This window comes from Haematobia irritans, chromosome 5 (assembly GCF_050003625.1).
Source record: "Haematobia irritans isolate KBUSLIRL chromosome 5, ASM5000362v1, whole genome shotgun sequence".
Classification (NCBI taxonomy): Eukaryota; Metazoa; Arthropoda; class Insecta; order Diptera; family Muscidae; genus Haematobia; species Haematobia irritans.
In genome coordinates this window covers 121,449,033-121,472,483 of record NC_134401.1, presented here as the reverse complement: position 1 = coordinate 121,472,483, position 23,451 = coordinate 121,449,033, and the positions used below count along the sequence as shown (strand labels likewise).

General features: G+C 32.2%; 1 protein-coding gene and 1 long non-coding RNA gene across 2 annotated transcripts; one reads left to right on the top strand and one right to left on the bottom strand.

Annotated features, from left to right (window-relative positions):
• Nucleotides 1–208: 208 nt before the first annotated feature.
• On the top strand, nt 209–966 carry LOC142241597 (uncharacterized). Its single transcript, XR_012723713.1, has 2 exons — nt 209–606; nt 761–966. It is a non-coding gene; the product is annotated as an uncharacterized LOC142241597 (long non-coding RNA).
• A 14,668-nt stretch (nt 967–15,634) lies between these two features.
• Nucleotides 15,635–22,128, bottom strand: CycB (Cyclin B). The gene is made up of 5 exons (XM_075309603.1): nt 21,789–22,128; nt 21,332–21,468; nt 18,272–18,603; nt 17,341–18,197; nt 15,635–16,067 (listed from the first exon to the last, which is right to left on the bottom strand). The coding sequence occupies exons 1-5, from the start codon at nt 21,822–21,824 to the stop codon at nt 15,777–15,779; spliced, it is 1,653 nt and encodes a 550-aa protein (XP_075165718.1). The 5' UTR covers nt 21,825–22,128; the 3' UTR covers nt 15,635–15,776.
• Between the last annotated feature and the right edge of the window lie 1,323 nt (nt 22,129–23,451).

Here is a 23,451-nt window from a genome sequence, read left to right as displayed (position 1 = left end):
CGTCTAAACCTCAATGTCATTATGTCAAATGTCAACGCCGTCAGGGGCATCACTTCTAAAAAAATTTAACGCAAGACTAGCTGAGAAAATTAAGAAATTTAATATAATTGTTTTAAATGTGTTCCTTTGATAAAGTGTATATCGTTTCCTTTATTGCGGAGATTATGTGGGTAAGTAGATTGTATTTGTTATTTCCTTAGTAGTCATTTTCATATTGTTTTACTATTTTCTAGATTTGGAAAAAAAAGGAAACCTCAGTGGTGTACTGGTTAACATGCCCGCCTTGCATTCAAAAGGTCACGGGTTCAATCCCAGTTCCGACCAACACCAAAAATTATTTCGGCGGTGGATTATCTCCTCTCAGTAATGTTGGTGACATTTCTGCTTCAAAGATTCTCTAAGTTGTTTCAGCGCAACGTGAAATGCCGATAGGACTCGATTATAACAAGGAGGTCCCATGTTATTGAGCTAATTATTGAATCGAGCAGCAGTCAGTGATAAGTGAGATGTTGATCACTGTGATGCCATGATGGTCTGAATAGTATGTATGAGCCTAAAATAACAGCCTATCGCTATACCTAACCTAATCCCGAATACACTTTAAATGTGAGTATTAAAAGCAACATAAAATTATATGGCAATTTTTATTGCAACTTAAAGAAGAATGATCCAAAACAATATATATATTATATATTCCCATATTTGTTTATTCCTATATTTGTTTAATAATTGTTTTTTTTTTTACTTAATTTCATTACAGATTGCCTTAACGCTGTAATACTTTAGTCGCGTGTCTAAGTCCAAAGCAGAAGAAACAAACGAAAAAACCCTTGGACAACACTCTAACTCAACTGTCAATACTCTTAAATAGCTTTGATGGATCAATTTAAATTAAACATATTTATTATGCACATACTTTTTGTCTGTATTATTAAATAAAACAATTGATCTCATTTTATATACAAATTATGGGCTTTTATATGTTGAAAGATCTCGAAAGATACAATTGTATCAAATAATATACAATTATATCAAATTAGATCTGATTAGATGTGTCTCATTTTTGAGATCTGATCAGATCCAATTTCATAGTATTTAGATCTGACCAGATATAACCATTTTTCGGATCTGCTCAGATCTGACCATATCTTGGCTCAGATCTAACCATATCAAATCAGATCCCCCAATTTTTACACGGGTAGTAATAAAAACTTATATATACATGTGAAATTCCTAGACGAAGAAATTGCTAAGCAAGGTTCCATGTTCCATAGGGAGCCACCGTGGTGCAATGGTTAGCATGCCCGCCTTGCATACACAAGGTCGTGGGTTCGATTCCTGCTTCGACCGAACACCAAAAGTTTTTCAGCGTGCTGGTGACATTTCTGAGGGTTACAAAGCTTCTCTAAGTGGGTTCACTGCAATGTGGAACGCCGTTCGGACTCGGCTATAAAAAGGAGGTCCCTTGTCATTGAACTTAATTTGGAATCGGGCAGCATCAGTGATAAGAGAGAAGTTCACCACTGTGGTATCACAATGGACTGAATAGTGTAAGTGACATCGGGCTGCCAGCTAACCTAACCTAACCTAAAGGTTCCATGTTAAAAGCCATACATTCTTACATATCAATAACTTAATGGTATATATATTAATACCGCTTAGGTATTATTTTTAATACCATTTTGGTATGGTACTTTCATGCTTTGTGTACCGCCTGTACCGTTCGGTATTGATATTGTACCATGCGGGGTTGGCTAACTATCAATAATGTACGGTATTGATTTGAGCCCGTATGGTAATAATTTTTCTATGGGTGTATATTCACGCGCAGGATCTTTTATGGCTACATTCGATTCATCAGGTACAGTTATATCTATAAGGAAACATTCCTTGGTGTTTCTATTATGGTACACAATGTCTGATCTATTTGCATTGATAGTGCGATCTGTTATTATTGGAAAATCCCACATGATCGTGATACCATCCTTCTCCACGACATCTCTTAGTCATCTCGGCACATAGAGGCAGTGTATATCGGCTTTAGGATGGTGCATGTCGTTCATTGTGAGATATGTATATTCCCAAATACGTACTCATTCCACTCGATGATGCAGAAACTGTATTGCATTACAGGTATCGCGATATTGTTGATAGCCTCTATCTTGTTCTTAGCATTTAACTCATTTTGCAGTAATAATTGGAGCCTTCGAAAGTATTCAGATTTTTACATTGCCTTTATTTTCTCGTGGTAAAATTGATAGCCTCTATCTTGTTCTTAGCATTTAACTCACTTTGCAGTAATAATCGGAGCCTTCGAAGTTATTCAGATTTTAACCTTGTCTTTATTTTCTCGTGGTAAAATCAATCATTTTCGTTGGCTCATAGATACTTGTAGAGCTCAGTGTGTTCAAGTTTCCAATTGTGGTGGATTCGTATTTTTTTTACCGTGTTTTGAGGTCATCCATATAAAGTAGATGACTGATCTTCCTGATGCAGGTTTGGTGAGGAAAGAAGTTAGTATCTTATGCATGGTAGGTAGGCACGTAATAGGTCTATAATTCATGGGATCTTTCGAGCATTTTCCATTGTATAATAAGTAGGTTGGACCTTCAGTTAGCTAGTCAGGAATAACGTCTGGATTATTTAAGTTATTTCTTAATCCAATAGTTCTTTACTTTATCCGGCCCTGGCGATTTCCAATTATGAGTCGCCGCAATGATTTTGGCAAGTTATTCAGCTTCTACATTAGACCAATTCTGAAAAATAAGAGTTCCAAAAGTTTTGGGACACTTTAAAGTGGTCGAGCAATACCCGGATGATATTTTTTTATCACTTGCATATGAGCCGATCAGCACCTCATATAAGCATTACAATGTCTGTTAAAAGTGTATGTAAATCCCTGACTTCAATCCTTTTTTCTCCCTGCGGCAAATTCGTCCGCCATTTCCAAACATGCTCTTATTATTAATTTGGTGTTTTTGGAATCCGTCTCTACCCTAAAAAATTGTTCTGCATCAAATATTTTAATACTACGTGTGCTTTACTAGGTTAGCGCAACATATGCTTGATTGTTACTTTTTAGAACATTTGACGCTTGCAGTGTTGCCGGATACATGACGCTTGAATGTGTTGCGCAGTATATGCAGCACAACTCATACACTCATATGACCACAGACCAAAAATCATACTCCAATTTGCTTGAAACTTTGCACATTAATATTCGTACTATGATGTATTTGGTTGGAATCAGGGATCCGGAGCGGAGCGGAGCAAGCCCTTTTTTTGCCGGAGCGGGAGCGGCATTTCTAAAATCCGGAGCGGGAGCGGAGCGGTTTCCAAATGAAAAACCGCTCCGCTCCGCATAAAATATTACTTGAATGAAATGTGTAACTTTGAAATTACACTGTGTAGGTAATTTCAAATTTAGCTAGTACTTAGCGTAGTGTGAGTAAACGTTTAAAATGTACGATATGTATTTTTGTACGTACGTACATTGGGGAAAACACAACGTGTTTTTTAGTAATTTTTTTTCAAAAACGGCAAATGTCAAAATATATATCTAGTATGTGTTGTAAAAGTAACAACAGTACTTTCGATCAATTTCATCCCGTATTACTACAAAGATGTTTGTAATGAACGTCAAATAAATGCAATTAAACGATCTTATTTATATTAAATTTTTTAGTTTTCTACACTGAAAAAAATATTGTCGTGAAGTCAAAGATTCCATGTCCTTAGAATAAGAATGCAAATTTTGCTTAACATGGAAGACGCATTTCTCTAAAATAAAGTTTTTTTCTTGTCCAAAAGGCAATAAACTTTTGAATGAAGTTGTAATGTCCTTATAATTAAGTGATTTTACTTAAAAATGTGTATCATAACATGAAAGATAAAATTTTTGAGGTAAGGTCAACGTGACTTTAATAATTAAGAAAAATTCTTTAAAATTAATAAAATTGTCTTTAAATTTGTTTCCTTTTTGCATCTTGCCTACAAAGCAAAAAATCGTTAAAAAATAAGACATGTTTTTCAACACTTTATTTTAAAGACGCTTTTTACTTGAAACATAGCATAATTTCTACTGGAAGTCGAGTCTTAATATGGAAAAAAAAATAACTCGTTAACTCGTTTTTAAAGGATTTTGATAACAACTGACGAAAAAAAATCTAAAAAAATTAAAAATTAACATTTGCTTCCTAGAAGCAAGTACATAACCCCCAAATTTAAAAGAGAATTACGTCTTTAAAGTATCCTTACTTGTATTCTCCGCTTCTTTGGCTCGGAATTAATACCCAAACTGTTAAAGTAAAGACAAAATCTTTGGAACCGGGCATGCTTTTTTCATTCACATTTGCTTTACTATTGTACTATATCCTAGCATTCTCTTATTTCTGATATTAGTTCTCGAAAATTTTATTAAAATTATGGATAGTTTCAATTTTGGTTGAAAAATGTGCGCATATACATTTATTATACAATAAAGGGGAAAAAAGCGAAATTAGGTAACACTAGATCTGAGTAAGAATATTCGTAGGTATACCACGGACTGATGTCGATGGAGGTTGTTGCAAACATAAACATACACACACACACATTACAAATATAACAAAACCTCTTCTCTACGTCTGTTGCAAAACAAAAAAAAAACTTTCGGAGAGTAGTTACTTCTACTCTGTGTATAGACTTTCAATTCCAATCAGCGTTGCCGTTTTGGTCCGATCGGACCAAAATTGGTCCAAAAGATTTCTAATTTTTAAATTTGGTCCGATGGTCAGATCAAACAGAATTTGGTCCATTTTCATAAATTTGGTTTCTATCACATATTAAATAGTAGATGGTGCACCGCAAAGAATATTATCGGGAGGCCAAATATTTCACATGCTTAAAATACGAATACGAATTTTGCTTAGAATAGAAGACGTATTTCTCTGAAAAAAAGTTTTTCCTTGTCTAAAAGTCTCTAAACTTTTCAATGAAGTCTGTTTGTCCTCATAGCTAAGTGATTCGACATAAAAATGTGTATCCTAACATGAATGCAAATTTCGTTTTAATGAAGTCAAAATGGATTTAATATTTCTGAAAAAATCTTCAAAATTAATAAAATGTTTCAACACATTGTTTTAAATTCATTATACCCTAAACCACATAGTGGTTAGGGTATAATAAGTTTGATCTGCCAAAAATGTGCCTACAAGAAATATTGATTTTAGACCCCATAAAATATATACCGATCGACTCAGAATCACCTCCTGAGTCGATCTAGCGCTTGGTGTCCGTCCGTCCGTCTGTCCATGTATTTGTTGTTCACAGGATTTCGGTCGCAATTATTAACCGATTTTGATGAAATTTGGTACAGGGAGTTTTTTTGGGCACAAGGACGAACGTTATTGAATTTGGAAGAAATCGGATCAAATTTAGATATAGCTCCCATATATATGTATTGCCCGATTTCGACAAATGGCGTCACGTTGCACTTTTTTTACTAACCGATCGTCGTCAAATTTAGCACAAAATAATCTTCTGTATCACCCTTTAAGTCTGAAAATTTCATCGAAATCGGTTCAAATTTAGATATAGGTCCCATATATATGTATCGCCCGATTTTGTCAAATTAGGTCATAAAACCCTTATTTATCAACCGATCTTACTCAAAGTTGGCGAAATGTAATCTTCTATAGCACTAACTATATGTGCAAAAAATCATCGAAATCGGTTCAGATTTAGCTATAGCTCCCATATATGTACCGCCCGATTTTTCTAAATAAAATAAAACTCAATTGAACAAATAATACAATGTTTGTACTATAATTTTCTCGAAGAGGAGCGGAGGGGAGCGTGGAGCGGAGCGGAGCGATTTTTTTTTTCTCGGAGCGGAGCGAGGAGCGGAGCGGTTTTTTTTTCTCCGGAGCGGGAGCGGAGCGGAGCGAAAAAAATGGACCGCTCCGGATCCCTGGTTGGAATTGGTTCAGATTTAAATATAGCTCCCATATATATCTTTCGACCGATTTAGTCTCATATGACCACCGTAGTTCAAAACTTCTCTCCGATTTACAAAATCCACTTAGATTATCATTCAAATCCTACCTAAAAAGATACAAATTTATTTTGTGTTGTCGATATCTGTTGTTGTTGCATGAAGTTGATGTTCTATATAAATTTTTTGTTTGTTTTAACGGACACAAATTTTGAAAGTGTTTTCAATTTAACCATTACATTTTTCCAAAACAAATTTTCATTAATCCTAATTTGAACAAGTATGTACGGCCGTAAGTTCGGCCAGGCCGAATCTTATGTACCCTCCACCATGAATTGCGTAGAAACTTCTACGAAAGACTGTCTTCCACAAATTTCAACTCACTCGGATGAAATTTGCTCCTCCAAGAGGCTCCAAAACCAAATCTCGGGATCGGTTTATATGGGGGCTATAAATGATTATGGACTGATATGGACCACTTTTGGCATGAATGTTAAATGTCATATACTACCACCAAGTACCAAATTTCAACCAGATCGGATGAATTTTGCTTCTCCAAAAAGCACCGGAGGTCAAATCTGGCGATAGATTTATATGGGAGTTATATATAATTATGGACTGATAGGAACCAATTCCTACATGGTTGTTGGATACCATATACTAACATCACGTACCAAATTTCAACCGAATGGGAAGAATTTTTCTCTTCCAAGATGCTCCGGAGGTCAAATCTGGGGATCGGTTTATATGGGGCCTATATATAATTATGGACCGATATCGACCAATTTTTGCATGGGTGAGGCCATAGATTAACATCACGTACCAAATTTCAACTGAATCAGATGAATTTTGGTCTTCCAAGAGGCTCCGGAGGTCAAATCTGGTGATCGGTTTATATGGGGGCTATATATAATTATGAACCGATATGGACCAATTCTTGCATGGTCATTAGAGACCATATACTAACATCATGTACCAAATTTCAGCCGGATCGGATTAAATTTGTTTCTCTTAGAGGCTCTGCAAGCCAAATCGGGGGATCGGTTTATATGGGGGCTATATATAATTATTGACCGATGAGGACCAATTTTTGCATGGTTGTTAGAGACCATATACTAACACCATGTACCAAATTTCAGCCGGATCGGATGAAATTTGCTTCTCTTAGAGGCTCCGCAAGCCAAATCGGGGGATCGGTTTATATGGGGGCTATATATAATTATGGACCGATGTGGACCAATTTTGGCATGGTTGTTGGAGACCATATACTAACACCATGTACCAAATTTCAGCCGGATCGGAAGAAATTTGCTTCTCTTAGAGGCCTCGCAAGCCAAATTTGGGGGGTCCGTCTATATGGGGGCTATACGTAAAAGTGGACCGATATGGCCCATTTGCAATACCATCCGACCTACATCAATAACAACTACTTGTGCCAAGTTTCAAGTCGATAGCTTGTTTCGTTCGGAAGTTAGCGTGATTTCAACAGACGGACGGGCGGACGGACGGACATGCTCAGATCGACTCAGAATTTCACCACGACCCAGAATATATATACTTTATGGGGTCTTAGATCAATATTTCGATGTGTTACAAACGGAATGACAAAGTTAATATACCCCCCATCCTATGGTGGAGGGTATAAAAAGGGGAAAAAGAAAGTAGCACCGCAGAAAAAACTGCCGAAAATGTGAAAACAGTCATTGTTTGCTGATATAGGAAACATTTCCTTCCTCTTTTTACACTCGAAAACCGTTAAATATGTATTAGTTTGGCTAAAATAACGAAAAAAGGTAATCCAGGGGCTATTGTATTACAGTAAAAGCAAGTTATTAAGTCTATGTTTTGCATAGACTAACCTCGCGTTTAGAGCTTTTATCGATGTTATAGGGCAAGATTACTAATTCTAGTTCTTGCAAATACTTTGGGTAGCATTTTAGCGGAATTGTTGTCCGCTAGACCATAAAGTACAAAAATATAACAAAAAAATGGAACAGCGACTGACAGTCTTTTTTTCTAAGAGTTCGTAATTTAAATTTCGAAATTATTACACAAATTAAAGGTGGCTTAAGATGTTAACGCAATATATTTGCGCCAAAAGTGCAATATGTTCCTTGACATATATTTTTTCCTGACACAAAAGACTAGGTTTAGCCATATGCCCGAACATCTGCATGGGGTTTTGTTTTTTTTTTTTGTTTTAATGAGGATTGCAATAGCAATCCTTTGTAATATATTTCCAGACTATTTTCCCATCTTATTTGGAGAATGATTACATTTTCTCTTCCTAAACAAAAAACATTGCAAAAGCCTTCCGAATCTAAACAATGGGCATGAATAACAATATGGACATACCATTGACATTTAATTACCGTGTTTTAGGTAAAAAGTGTCGAAAAAGGAAGAAGAAGTTATCAACTTCCAACGAAAATCACAATAAGATTAGGTAGACAATGGTATATACACATGCGCGTTGTCCAAAAGATACCTAGATACACTGCTTAACTAACCATAAAATTAGGCTAGCATTAAGGATTTCCAAAGAGGTGTCCTTATGCTTAGAGGTCGCTTGTTGTGCGGCTGTGTATTGTATTTTAATCCATGGTGTGAATAAGCAAAACATATTGTTGCTTGTCATATGACGGCGCCGGTCACAAGTGATTCATGTACTCTATAAATGTATATGAGATTTCGGAAAAATGAGGTAATGTCCTACCAAGTACTAAAAGAGTCTTAAATTATATCACATGTTACTATAAAACACATTTTAAAGCCAATGTCCATAATATACTCATAGAAAAATGCTACAAATAGCAGACGAATTATTGATATTTTCACAGTTTTGTACATTTTTCAACAGCAAACAAACTGCTAAGTCCTTTGTAGTTTGCTGAAAATTGTTGCGGTTTTTAGGTGGTTAACATAAGGATATTTCATCTTTTTTTTTCTAATTTGATTATACGAAATACAGTATGTCAAGAAAGTGTTTTGATAATAGGATAAAACTTATGTTTTGTTCCAAAATTAAATATAATTTAATTTTAAAAAATATTTTATTATGTATTTTGCAAAGTATACATATTTTATTTTTCTCAAAACGAATTAACAACTCGATTTTTACTTCAATTATTTCTGGAATTTGAAATATTTGGCAATGTCAAAAGACTTTCTTGACATACTGTATATGCTAAAACAGTAGAAATAATGAACGTTTTTCTTAAGCATTCATAGAAGTGCTTTTGGCGCTTCGCCTTCAAAACTCCATCTCAATATGTTCTTCGAATACTACATTCATTCATAACACAAGTGATGCATTTAAATTTATCATCACCCATAAAAACAACGAATATTTTGCCGCCTAAATACCAGCAGCCACACTGGCATGGATTGCTCTATCTGTTAAAGTATTTTGGTGCTTCGGCTTTTATTTTCATTTGCTAATGACAACCCGAACAACAGAGAAAGAAATAGCAAGTACATAAAACACGTACAACGAAAAGAATACAGGCATTCTATGTATATATGTATGTATGTATGTATGTATGTGCAATTTTATTTGTACAGAGCCTGTAGTTGGATAATTATGTCGTTTGTGGGGGAATATCACTACATGCTGTGTGCCAATCAATTCACCAGCTGAGTATTGCTGTGCGCCTATTCGAAAATCGAGTTTGACGGTTTTATGACCGTCATTTATATTCTTCAACATGCTCTTCCCCGGATGGTTGTTGTCAGATTGCTGCTGTTGTTGTTGTTGCTTGTTATTTTTGTTGGTTGCTGCTTGTACCGACCGACCGACGGACAGACAGACATTAATTAAACGCAACTCGGTTTTATTACACTCAGCAAATAAAATTATATTGAAATTGTTACAATCTAACAACATGCACGAATGATTACGAATACGTATATTAGGGTGTCTGTCACAATCCAGCACACTAAATTGTCGGATATTTATTTACTGTATTAAGGTGGGGAAAATCACTTTATTTTCGCGATTACTTTTCCTTAAATAATCAATATTATAAATGAAAACAAACATATTCCCTGTTTGTTTCAAAGATTTTGTATTTACACTAATGATTTTTTTGGTATTTAGGTTAGGTTAGATGGCAGCCCGAAGTATCAGGCTCACTTAGACTATTCAGTCCATTGTGATACCACATTGGTGAACTTCTATCTTATCACTGAGTGCTGCCCGATTCGATGTTAAGCTCAATGACAAGGGACCTCCTTTTTATAGCCGAGTCCGAACGGCGTCCCACACTGCAGTGAAACCACTCAGAGAAGCTTTGAAACCCTCAGAAATGTCACCAGCATTACTGAGGTGGGATAATCCACCGCTGAAAAACTTTTTGGTATTCGGTCGAAGCAGGAATCGAACCCACGACCTTTTGTATGCAAGGCGGGCATGCTAACCACTGCACCACGGTGGCAATTTGGCAAAATTTTATTTCTATAGAAAATTGTATTTCTAGAGAAAACTTTGTCAAAATTCTATTTCTAGAGAAAATTTGCCAAGTACCTCTAATTGGGGAGGAATATTTTGCAAAATCTACCAAAGCAACAAGAATTCTACCAATCTACGTGGCAATAAAATATCTACCATTTTTGGTAGAATTCTACCAACCGTGCCATACACAATTGGGACTACATAGTTCTGTACCGATCCTGGAATTGATCCATTTCCGCTAGGGGAACGAGAATTGTGTCTTAAATATATCCTTACTTCTATTCTCCGTTCCTTTGGCTCGGAATCAATACCAAAATCATTGGTAGCAAGACAAATTCTTTGGAACCGGACAAACTAATTACGAACAAATAAATGTAACTTTAAAAAACAAATTACAATGGACACGTAAAATTTTTAGTTTCAAAAAATGTTTCCAGTCCAGGATTCAGAGTTCTAAAAATAAACCGAATCAACCTAATATGTATTGCCTAATCCTGCACAAGAAGAAGAAATACAGTTAGATTTTTTGTAGCAATCATTTATCCATCTGTGTTTAATACTCCAGGAGGAGGTGGAGGATATTATGAAGGTCTAACATTCGTAACCCTTTCTTCCATAACTTCTTTTGGACGACACTGTGGTCAACTGGGGGTGTATTTTATGTTATTGCCTTCTTTTTTCGCCTGTAGCAAGCAATATTATCATATCAGCAATCTATTATACAGTATGTATGTATACGAGTCGATATATACATACGGATATATATACATATATGTCCGAAGATGTACTTGCTAACAAAAATTTCATTTTTGTTTTGTCTTTGTGTGTGCGTTCTCCATGATGGTCACAACTCAATGTGTGTTAATTTTTGAGCCTTACATTTTGCATACACGTTGTTTTTGTATTTGCTGTTGAAGTTGTTGTGGCCGTTAACTTTATCAGCAGCATTCTTTTCTTTTATCTGGAGTGTGGTGTGGTGAGAGTGTTGCTATAACACGCGCTGTTGATTTCTGGGCTACTGTTACTCAAATATGCAAAATACAACGTTAAATTGTATGGTATACATACATACATTTTTTATATATACATATATTGTAAATACTTTATTCATTTAAGCATTTTTTGTGCATGGAATGAACATTTTTTATGATTATTGCTTGGATTGTAGTTACTTTTACTGTTTACTATTGTATCCTGAACAAGTAGGTTGTTGCAAAAAAAAAAAAAAAATACTACACTTATAGAAAAACGTCTGCTAGAAATAGCAAGTAATAATGAGTAATTATGTTTAAAAAAACTGTGAAATTTCTTTGGGTGTACGTCGTGTGAAAATTGTAAATCAGTTTTCTCCTATATTTATTAGGCTCAAACAAGGATATTTTGCTGACTTCATTTGCTATTTTACGATATTGTCTATTTAGTTGAAGTGAGTGAATCCTTCTAACGATTCTAAACTCATAGAATAATCTCTGTCAATGATAACAAACAGCTAATGCATAATTCAATATCGTCCCACAAAAAAAAAAACAAAATTTTCTATAGAAATAAAATTTTGCCAAAATTTTCTATAGAAATAAAAATTTAAAAAATTTTCTATATACATAAAATTTTGACAAAATTTTCTGTAGAAATAAAATTTTGACAAAATTTTCTATAGAAATAAAATTTCGTTTTGTTTGTTATTGTTGGCTTCTCTTCAATCGTTATTGTTGTTTTTGATCTCAACTTAAAGCCATGCATTGACTAAACTACAAGTGTAGCTTAACCAACAGAGGAAAAGTATGCTTATCAAATTTATTTGGGCAAAGCCCTATAGACTGCAAGATGGTTGGATATACAGCTGTTTCGGTTTTACCACATTCCTCATCAGCATCCTCTACTTGCAGCAAAACTATCAACCAATTATCAGAATAAATTCGGGTAATTCACTCAACCCAAAGTGAACTACACCCAAAGTGAACCTCCCGAAAAAGGGTTTGATAGTCGGCTACTGCCTAAACAAATTTGCCAGCATATCTCTTTTCCTCTCTTTTCTCTTTTGTCAATTTTGACAAAGTTTTCTATAGAAATACAATTTTGACAAAATTTTCTATAGAATAAAATTTTGACAAAATTTTTGATAGAAATAAAATTTTGACAAAATTTTCTACAGAAATAAAATTTTGACAAAATTTTCTATAGAAATAAAATTTTGGCAAAATTTTCTATAGAAATAAAATTTTGACAAAATTTTCTATAGAAATAAAATCTTGACAATATTTTCTATTGAAATAAAATTTTGATAAAATTTTCTATAGAAATAAAATTTTGACAAAATTTTCTATAGAAATAAAATTTTGACAAAATTTTCTATAGAATAAAATTTTGACAAAATTTTCTATAGAAATAAAATTTTGACACAATTTTCTATAGAAATAAAATTTTGACAAAATTTTCTATAGAAATAAAATTTTGACAAAATTTTCTATAGAAATAAAATTTTGACAAAATTTTCTATAGAAATAAAATTTTGACAAAATTTTCTATAGAAATAAAATTCTGACAAAATTTTCTATAGAAATAAAATCTTGACAAAATTTTCTATTGAAATAAAATTTTGATAAAATTTTCTATAGAAATAAAATTTTGACAAAATTTTCTACAGAAATAAAATTTTGACAAAATTTTCTATAGAAATAAAATTTTGACAAAATTTTCTATAGAAATAAAATTTTGACAAAATTTTCTATAGAAATAAAATCTTGACAAAATTTTCTATTGAAATAAAATTTTGATAAAATTTTCTACAGAAATAAAATTTTGACAAAATTTTCTATAGAAATAAAATTTTGACAAAATTTTCTATAGAAATAAAATTTTGACAAAATTTTCTATAGAAATAAAATTTTGACAAAATTTTCTACAGAAATAAAATTTTGACAAAATTTTCTATAGAAATAACATTTTGACAAAATTTTCTATAGAAATAAAATTTTGACAAAATTTTCTATAGAAATAAAATCTTGACAAAATTTTCTATTGAAATAAAATTTTGATAAAATTTTCTATAGAAATAAAATTTTGACAAAATTTTCTATAGAAATAAAATTTTGACAAAATTTTCTATAGAAATAAAATTTTGACAAAATTTTCTATAGAAATAAAATTTTGACAAAATTTTCTATAGAAATAAAATTTTGACAAAATTTTCTATAGAAATAAAATTTTGACATAATTTTCTATAGAAATAAAATTTTGACAAAATTTTCTATAGAAATAAAATTTTGACATTTTCTATAGAAATAAAATTTTCTATTGAAATAAAATTTTGACAAAATTTTCTATTGAAATAAAATTTTGATAAAATTTTCTATAGAAATAAAATTTTGACAAAATTTTCTATAGAAATAAAATTTTGACAAAATTTTCTATAGAAATAAAATTTTGACAAAATTTTCTATAGAAATAAAATTTTGACAAAATTTTCTATAGAAATAAAATTTTGACAAAATTTTCTATAGAAATAAAATTTTGACATTTTCTATAGAAATAAAATTTTGACAAAATTTTCTATAGAATAAAATTTTGACAAAATTTTCTATAGAAATAAAATTTTCTATAGAAATAACAGTTTGACAAAAATGCTGTTAATTTTTGTAATTCTTGGCCAAGCGATATGCTTAGATTTGAGAAAAGTTCAGCATTTTAGGAAATACAAAATATATTACATAAAAAATAGAAAGTTTGTTATTTTAGCAAACTGTGATTGTTTTTCCTTTTCCAGCAGACGTCTTGCTGTCCTATCAAATTTTCTAGACCTAACAAATTTTTTGGTTGCAGAAGTCCATAGTGGATTTTCTTTTTTTTGTGCTCTTTGGTTTTGATACACAAATGACAAATAAATGAATAAAAATAATAAAATAAATGACACATTTTGGTCTTATTTAAAATAATTTATATTTATTTTTTGTATTTAAAAAAATGTGTTTTACATATCATTGTTGTGTACTTTTATGAATTAATTAAAAAATGAAAAATATAAATGAGAAAAGTTATTAAAAATACATGTACAAAAAATTGCCTGAAATATTTTAAAATTAATATTTTATCTCGTGTAAAATACACATATCGATTTTGGATATCTATCTAATTATTCTCATGTGTTTGGGTCAGTGCATAAGAATATAACAGCATCCCTAATTGAAACCATTTCCAGAATATTATTTTATCCACTGAACCTTTACGACTGATGTAGCTAAACATGAGTTGCTATACGAACTTAAATAATATCACCAAACACAAGAAATAGATTACTAAACAAAAATAAAACGTTCATTAATATAAAAAATGAATGGAAAAACATAAAAATAATAACTTACAAATATAAATAATAAACCGAAAAGATGAAATAAAGAAATGTATGGAAAAATTAAAAAGGGGAGGTGGTGTAAGTCAGATGGTGAGTACGTTTTGCGAAATTTTGAAACACAAATCATTGGGTTTTTGTTAAAGCAAGCATATAAGGAAATAGGAATGGATTTGAAAGAAAGCTATAGACAAACGTGTGGAAAAATGTGACAAGGAACAGGACAGAGTGCAGGGATTAGGAATTGTATCGCATATTTATGTAGCCAGCAAATGCGAATGTGCATAGAAAACAGAATGAAAGAAAATAGGAGAAACTATAAAAATACAGCTGCTTTCTCTGATCCATGTATTTGCCATTGCATGCAAATTATGCCAAATTAAGCTGTGGTTTTGATCCTACAACAAGAAATCCTAACAGAGATTATAAAAAAAGCCGCGCCGCGCCTGTATTTCTTAATATTTTAATGGAATATATGTATGTCATGAAACGATTTGTACTTCCCAAAGCTACTGGTTTTGTTTTCATATTACACATCACAACTTACGATGATGTTGGAGAAAACAAATGCATATCCAAAACATTTTGCAAAATTTAAATATTAGATTTCTTATCGCGAATGAGTCTCGATAACAAAAATTTCTACTAAAACTGAATATGATTTTTATGGAAAGATGTATAAACAATTACGCTATCTATTGTTACAATTACAAAAAAAAAAAAAAAAGTAAAAAAAGAGTAGAGAAAAAATGCCATCAAGGAGAAATCTAAAAGATGTTTGAAAATCAAATTTCCAAATTTTTGTAAATCCTTCATTTCAAAGTCGACACTCTTCACATAATAACAATAATGGGGAAGGGTGTATGTTGTATGATTCTTCTTATACATTTTCTTAATCTTTATTAAAACTAAGAGTTTTGTCATTCGTTAGATGAAAAATTTTCTCACTCCCTTTTGTTTAGTCAGAATTTCTAGTTCTAATTCTATCACAACATAGTACCGCCTTAATCTTTGCTGCTAACGATTGAGTCCATTAGAGGGCTATATAATTCTGAACGCATAGAAACTTTTTGGAACTTAGAAGCTTGATATTTTGTATAGACAGCCTTCAATTTTGCGTTTGGAGCATTGCGAGCCACGCTGGCGATTTTCTTAGCAATAGGCCGTAAGTGCTCTGGCGAATACCTCGAGTACCATTCCAATGTTGAGTTCCAGTGTTTGTTATTCAAACCAGTGGACAAGTTTGTATTGTCTTTTAGAAGGTTCAAGGATAGAAATAGGGATGCTGCAGCAATCTGGAATTATAAAAAAATGAGATTAGTAGAATATACATTTTGAAAAACTAAAATAACTATGCCATATGTAAAAAAACGGCGTAAGACATTGTACTCTATATACTTTAACCCTTTAACTATTTGTGATCTCGACAGAGGATATACTAATCCATAGATTTAAATGTGAACCCCAAGAAGACGGATAAGAAAAAGGAAGTTTGTACTACATATCGGATATTCCGGGACAAAACGGTATCTCTATTTTCCAGAAAGGAATAATCTTAATAACAAAATAACGCTACAGGAACTGAACTTGAAAAAAAACCGGAAGGTTTACTTTTTAGCAACTATTATGGGTTTTGTTGAAAATTTAATTTTTGACACTAAAACCCGTTTATCGCTTTTCTTATTTTCAATTCAAAATTTTCTTATTTTCAATTCAAAATTCCAATGGGGCTCTGAGGACTAGTTATATACAAAACCTACAAAAAAAGAGTAGAGTAGTACATTGTAATTATTTAAATTGGCCCTGTATAGGCTTTTAATTGTTTAAATGGAAATAAATCAAAAAAAAAAAAAAAAAAAAAAACGGCGAAGCTCATGCAAGTTTTTTTTATGTTTTTTAGAATACCCCCCACCGGCTACGGTAAATTATTTTTTTAACTTAGAAAAACAAAATTTTAGATAACTTTAGAAGGTCACTTTGGAGTCGAATCAGAGTGACAAATGGTTGCAAATGTAGAGCTTATTATTGACTTCAACCAGCGACATTATAAAGGACTTGATAGTATAATTCTTCAGAATGTTAATCCTCAAAAAAGCAACTACCTCTCCCTAAAGCAATATCTTCACTAGCACAGAAAAAAAATTAATAACATTTTTTCCAATTAAAAATTTTGTTTGAGTTTTAAAAAATATTCAATTAAAAATTTAATTGATTCAACAATTTTTTAATTGAAAAAAATCGATCACAAAAATTAATAATGTCAATTAATTTTTAATTTGGATCAATTAATTTTTTAATTGCCTTTCTATTAATTTTTTTAATTGATACTATTTCTGTGACATTTTAATTAAAAAATCAATTGTATCAATTAATTTCATGATTGAATTAGAAAAAACAATTTTGTGTGAGGAAAAAAAAAAGGTGGATCGCAAAATTACTAAAAAAAAAAAACGACGGAACAAGCCAAAACACAAATGACAAAAAAAAAAAAAAAACTTCCTTTATTATCCCACCCACCTTGAGAACAAAAAAAAATATATATTTTTAAAGCAACTATAGCATACTTACCTCTGAAGGCTTATAGTGTGACATATCATATTCAATCATAGCCAATTCCAAAAAGTATTTCGACATAGCATGATGACTATCTTCAGCTTCAGCAGCTTTGGAAAAACGACGCAAGAAATGAATGGGTAAAGGACGCGATAGATTGCAGTCCAAAGCTTTGAATATTTGCAATTCCATTTGGCGTATTTGCTTCCCAGTATAGGTATCATCGGTGATATATATGAAATCAGCAATAGCTGGTGGAAATAGCTCCTCATATTTGGCAGCAATAAAGAGAGCCGTAACACCCACCAATTGCAAATGGGAGCGTTTTGTGTCCTTAACAATTTGCAAATAGCGATCAATAATGGCCACAGCCAATTGGAATGTTTCGGCAACCAAATGGAATTGTGTATGCACTTCGTTAATCCAATCAATAAGAACTGCTCGCATTTTAGCATAGACCTCAGCTTGTCCCTCCAAATGATTTTTCATAACAGGCTGTTCAGTCTCTAGCTTGAAGAGATAAGCGTATATATCGTTTACATAGTCAGAGACAAGGATCAAGTTTTCAGAGTCTCCATCATCAATGTCCTTGACATCGTCTAAAAGTTTGGTTGAATGTGATTGAACACTAATAATTTTCAACTTATTCTCCTCAGTAGGGGCTGTGGCGGCAGCGGCATTTGTGGGTTCAGTTTTAACTTCCTTGCGGTTTAAGGTAGTACCTGAGTTCGATTTGGCCAATGGCTGTTTGGCATTTTGAGAAATGGCAGCTTTGAGTTTTGTTAAGGATTTGCGAGAAAGATTACTGTCTTCGCGGCGTAGAGTTGTTTCGACAGTAACACCTGAATCAGTCTTGCTAGTTTTATTAATAACTGAAATAGAATAACAAAAAATTTATGATATAAATAAATTCCTAACAAATCGTACCATATCTGGATGAACTTACTTTTAACTTGTTGCACTTTATTTTCGACCATTTTTGTGGTCAGCGTTTTGACTTTATTTTGCCCAACTTGCAAATGTGAGTTAGTTGATGCATGACGTTGCAAACCTCCTAATCCGGTGGTCGTTGTTGAACTTGTGCCTAAGCGAACCGAATTGGAACGTGTTAGCACTTTGCGTTGTGCTGCAACTGCAGTAGTCACTGTTTCCCCAGTGGCAACATTTGTACGAGTAGCACCTCCAACTGTTGTCGTGGTTGTTGTTGTCTTCTTCCAGTGGGTGTCAACCCTTGCTTTGGTGGCGCGCAAAACATTTTGTAGTTTTGTATCTTTCAAACTGAAATGAGGTAAAAATTGGTTAAAAATTGGCGTTTTAAATTGCATATATTTATAAATTGTTTAATATTAATTATTTGTTTAAAGAATATTTTAATAAAATTTCATAAAATCTTTGAATTAGAAGATCATAAATTTGTTATTTTCCAATCGACCAAAATACAGTTTAGTTCGTAAATAAAATTTACCGTCGTCGAAGTATGACGGTTAAGGATTTATAATGAACCGATTTCCCATCATATGTTTTCAGAACTATCAGATACTAAATGTCAGCTAAATTGAATAAAATCGGCAACCGATTTATCATATAAGTAAACCGAAAATAAAATATTAAAAAAAAAAAACAACATAAATAATATTCTATAATTGGTACAGTTTTGTATTTTGGCTTTAGGGCGATTGAGTCCTACATAGAATGAATTTCTTTGATACGAATTTGGCAGCCGACCATGGTTGGCAAGCTCCAAAATCCTCAAAGTGGATAAAATGTTTGTGAATCTTTCCTTAAATCCAATTTTGGTAATTATTGTCCAACGCTATAATGATGGTAAAAAATTGCAACAATTCGGTTCGGACAATGAAAGTTCATAGGTATTAAAATCTGCAAATTGGAAAATATTTCGTGAAAAATACATTATATTTTGAATCAATAGTTCAAGCCTTATAATAACCAAAGAAACTCAGCATGAGACCAAAAAGAGAAATCCGACATACATGATTCGCCTTTACGTCATATAGCACACGTAAAGAGTGTCGAAAAACTCCTGCTTTCATATAGCCCACAACGTCCTCGTGTATTACATTTCTATTTGGATTACTTTGGAGAACAGTTTTAATTTAGTGTTTTGCTAGAAAACCCCAACATATTACTCACCTTAAAGTGTACAAAATTCACCAGTAAGGATGTGCTTAAATTACTTTAGACCAGCTCAGAGTAATATCCGAGACAAAGTGCGGTCATTTCAAGTACAAATGAATAGTTTCAAAAATTAGATTACTTCCACTTAAATTTATGTTTTCACTTATTTTAATATCGTCGTTTGAATTAAAAAACATAACTAGAAATCTTAACATATCCGAGCCAAGGAATTTTAGGGCTAAAGAAATATTCAATATCAGGAAAATCGGATCAATACGCTTTTTTACATTTACAAAAAGGGTTTCCCTCAAAAGGGAAAACTGGTTGGATATCACAATCAAACCTTTCACAGCACGGACTTGTATAGGTTGTCCGATGGGTCCAATCGCATGTAGTTTTCGATATGGAACACAAAATGTAATGTATCATTGTTGTTATATCCATACATGGCCTTGTATCTTACAATAAAGCGTATAATTCGAATTGAAGTTGGGTACAAAGTTAGAGTTTAGCCGCTAAAATCAAAGATAAATCCTCGAAAAAAGAATTTATTACAACTTGATGGGGAATGACCCAATGCATGAACATGTTTATTTTCTGTTAAATGAATTATTAAAGAAAAGTAACCTTTAAAAAACGAGATTGGCCGCTAAAATCAAAGATAAACCTTTGAAAACAGAATAAAATTGTAACTTCTTGTTGCAAATTTGATCACAACTTGATGGGGAATGACCCAATGCATGCAAATAAATAAATAAAATGGGAAATTTATCGCTATAATGCAATCTTAATATTGGCCTTAAAATACGAAACATTCTCTGGATGTAAATGCTTTTCAAAATAATCATATTAAAGCGAGTTTGATAAGAAAAAATGGTTCGAAGGACACGTTGGTGGAGTCCTAAATATTTAGCAAGTCCATAGAATAAAAATCTTCACATACGGCCGTTCAGCCACCACAATTTTGGCCCACCTTTGTCCACTGTGGAAAATAAACGCAGCCCGAAGGCCTGCCACGCGTGTAACTTTTCGACTCTGTCCACATGGGAAATTACAAACTTCATCCGAAAACGAAGCCTACGCATCACTCTGTTCGATTTAGCTCCGAAATTGAAAAAAAAGATTAGCGGACGATATCTAGAACTGCCAGCCAGCCTTATTACCATTTATATTCTGAGTATCATTGCCGTGTTATGCAGATGGATGGATAAAGAAAATGGAATAAAGCCAGACACGTTGGGTAACTTAGAAATTCACTATTGACAATGACAGTGTCTCAACAGATAATGGGATAAAATAATTCCACATATTTTTTTTTATTTTGAGCCGATATGAGTAATTCATCTGGATGGTCTCTCCTCTTCCTTGCGGACCTTAAGCCTTTAGGTTTTTTAGGTATTGTCAAATATTTTTTAATTCTGCATTTACTTAACAAATGGCTTTGACATTCTTATAAAAAATACAAAAATATTTTCATCTTCCCTCTGTTGACAACATATTCATTGGAAAACAAAAACAATTGCCTGGTATACAAACCAACCTACGTGATCGCTTAGAAAATCCGTTAAACTTGACGAACCTCCATCTGTTTTCTTCTCTTTTTCTCACCCTCTCACTCATGTGAAAAAACAAACAACAAACATATCCATCTGTCATAAACCAAAAAAAAGTAAACAAGACGAGAGTGTAGAGAAAAGAGCAGACAAAAAGAAAACTGGAATACTATGAAAGTGTAATCATCCCCGGTAGAAATATAGAAAAAAGGAACAATTAAATTACCCCACAGAATTGGACAAAGGCAAAATATTCAAGATCAACATGCACAGACACATGAAATAATGTGGGGCATACATTCAATCCATCTACTTACTCTTTTTGTGCAGCATCCTTAGCAGTCATGGTACGCATAACACCACGATTTTGTAAATCTCCCAATGCGGCTCTTTTGGTTACTTCGTTGGTTGAAGCACCCATTTTCTTGACCTGCTTAAAAGCAGCAGACTCGTTCTGAAATAGATAATTGATCATTTTTTTTTAATTTCATGTCATATTTGTCAGAAAAATTTTTATTTCGACAAGGCACACACACACACAGCCATGGAAAAGTAGCATTATATGAGATTTTTGGTATTGTTTTCCATAAATTGCATTGAAATGTAAAGATATGCGAATATTTTGTTTCTATTAATGGAATCGGGAAAAATCCCGCAAACATTTCCAATGGCATTATTTAACCACAAGAACAATTTTTCAAAACGGTAAATTTCCTTATTCTGTGGAATTTCCTATGGATCTGTGGAAGGCTTAGAGGAAAAGAAAGAACTTACCTCATCCACACGTTTTAAAACGGCTGTTCCAACCATTTTTTGTCTTGATATAGTATCCTCTTCAAATATATAAAATAGTAATATTTAATTTGGTTTTTTACTTTTCTCCGAAGAAGTTTTTCACAGAGTACATAGACGGACGTTTTCAAAACTTCTTCACACAAAACGACATTTAAATTTTTATCACTTTTTTTCACCAACGACTGTGTGGCTTTGTTACAAATTTTTCTAATTTATTTTTGTTTCTAAATTGCACTTTTGAATATTTTTTAATTTTTCTTTAATTAATTTACAAATTCCTTTAACTAAACGATAGTATGGCAATCTCTGCTCCTCCGTCCTTCGTTCTGAACACGAGCCGTTGCTGTTTTTGAATAAATGGCATTTGAAAATCATCCCGCACTTAATTCGTTGAGTTGCGAGCTCATCGTTAAATCTCACGTACACAAACGCAAATGCAGCTGTGTAGGAGAGTGAATTGAACGAAACTCTCTTGTTTGGCATCATGTGGTTGAATATTGCGCGGGATCTATGGAATATAGAAATATGAATTATAGAGGCGAAATACAATTGAGTAATTCAAATACATATGACCATAAGAGATTTGCATAGTTATTCATGCATCTCTCACATATATGTATTATATTAAATGGCCACTATTTGACGAATATGAATCAAATACATCTCTGTTTGACAGATGGCATTGCCATTCTATACGTCGATGGCATTGCCATTGTTTATTATAAAGTTGAGGTGGATTAGTGAATAGGATGGTCGTTGACACATAGATGGCAGTGACGGCTTGTGTCTGAGCAATTGTCTTTTGTCTAGCAGGGATGGAAAATGCAATTTTTAAGAAAGTACAAAAAAGGTTTTTTTGGATCGCAAAAGTACTTTTCACTAAATTTCAATAAATATTCCATTGGAAGATTATTGTCAAGAGCTCCTTTAGACTGTATTTTAAAGAAAATAAAAATTTTGTTTATCAACTCTTCAATTTTAAATATTTTTTGTTTAGTTTTATATCCGCTTACAAAGACTACCGTAGTATTGTAATCACGGTTGCCACAATAGTACTTCATAAATTTTCTGTAGATAAATACAAATAAATTTTTGTCAAAATTTTCTACCGAAATAAAATTTTGAAAGAAATAAATTTTTGAAAAAAAAATTCTATAGAAATAAAATGTTGACAAAATTTTCTATAGAAATAAATTTTGACAAAATTTTCTATAGAAATAAAAATTTGACAAAATTTTCTATAGAAATCAAATTTTGACAAAATTTTCTATAGAAATAAAATTTTGACACAATTTTCTATAGAAATAAATTTTTGGCAAAATTTTCAATAGAAATAAAATTAGACAAAATTTTCTATAGAAATAAAATTAGACAAAATTTTCTATGGAAATAAAATTTTCACAAAATTTTCTACCGCAATAAAATTTTGGCAAAGTTTTCTATAGAAATAAAAGTTTGACAAAAATTTCTACCGAAATAAAATTTTGACAAAAATTTCTACCGAGATAAAATTTTGACAATATTTTCTATAGAAATAAAATTTTGACAAAATTTTCTATAGATATAAAATTTTGGCAAAATTTTCTATAAAAATGAAATTTTAACAACATTTTCCAAAAGAAGAAAATTTGACAAAATTTTC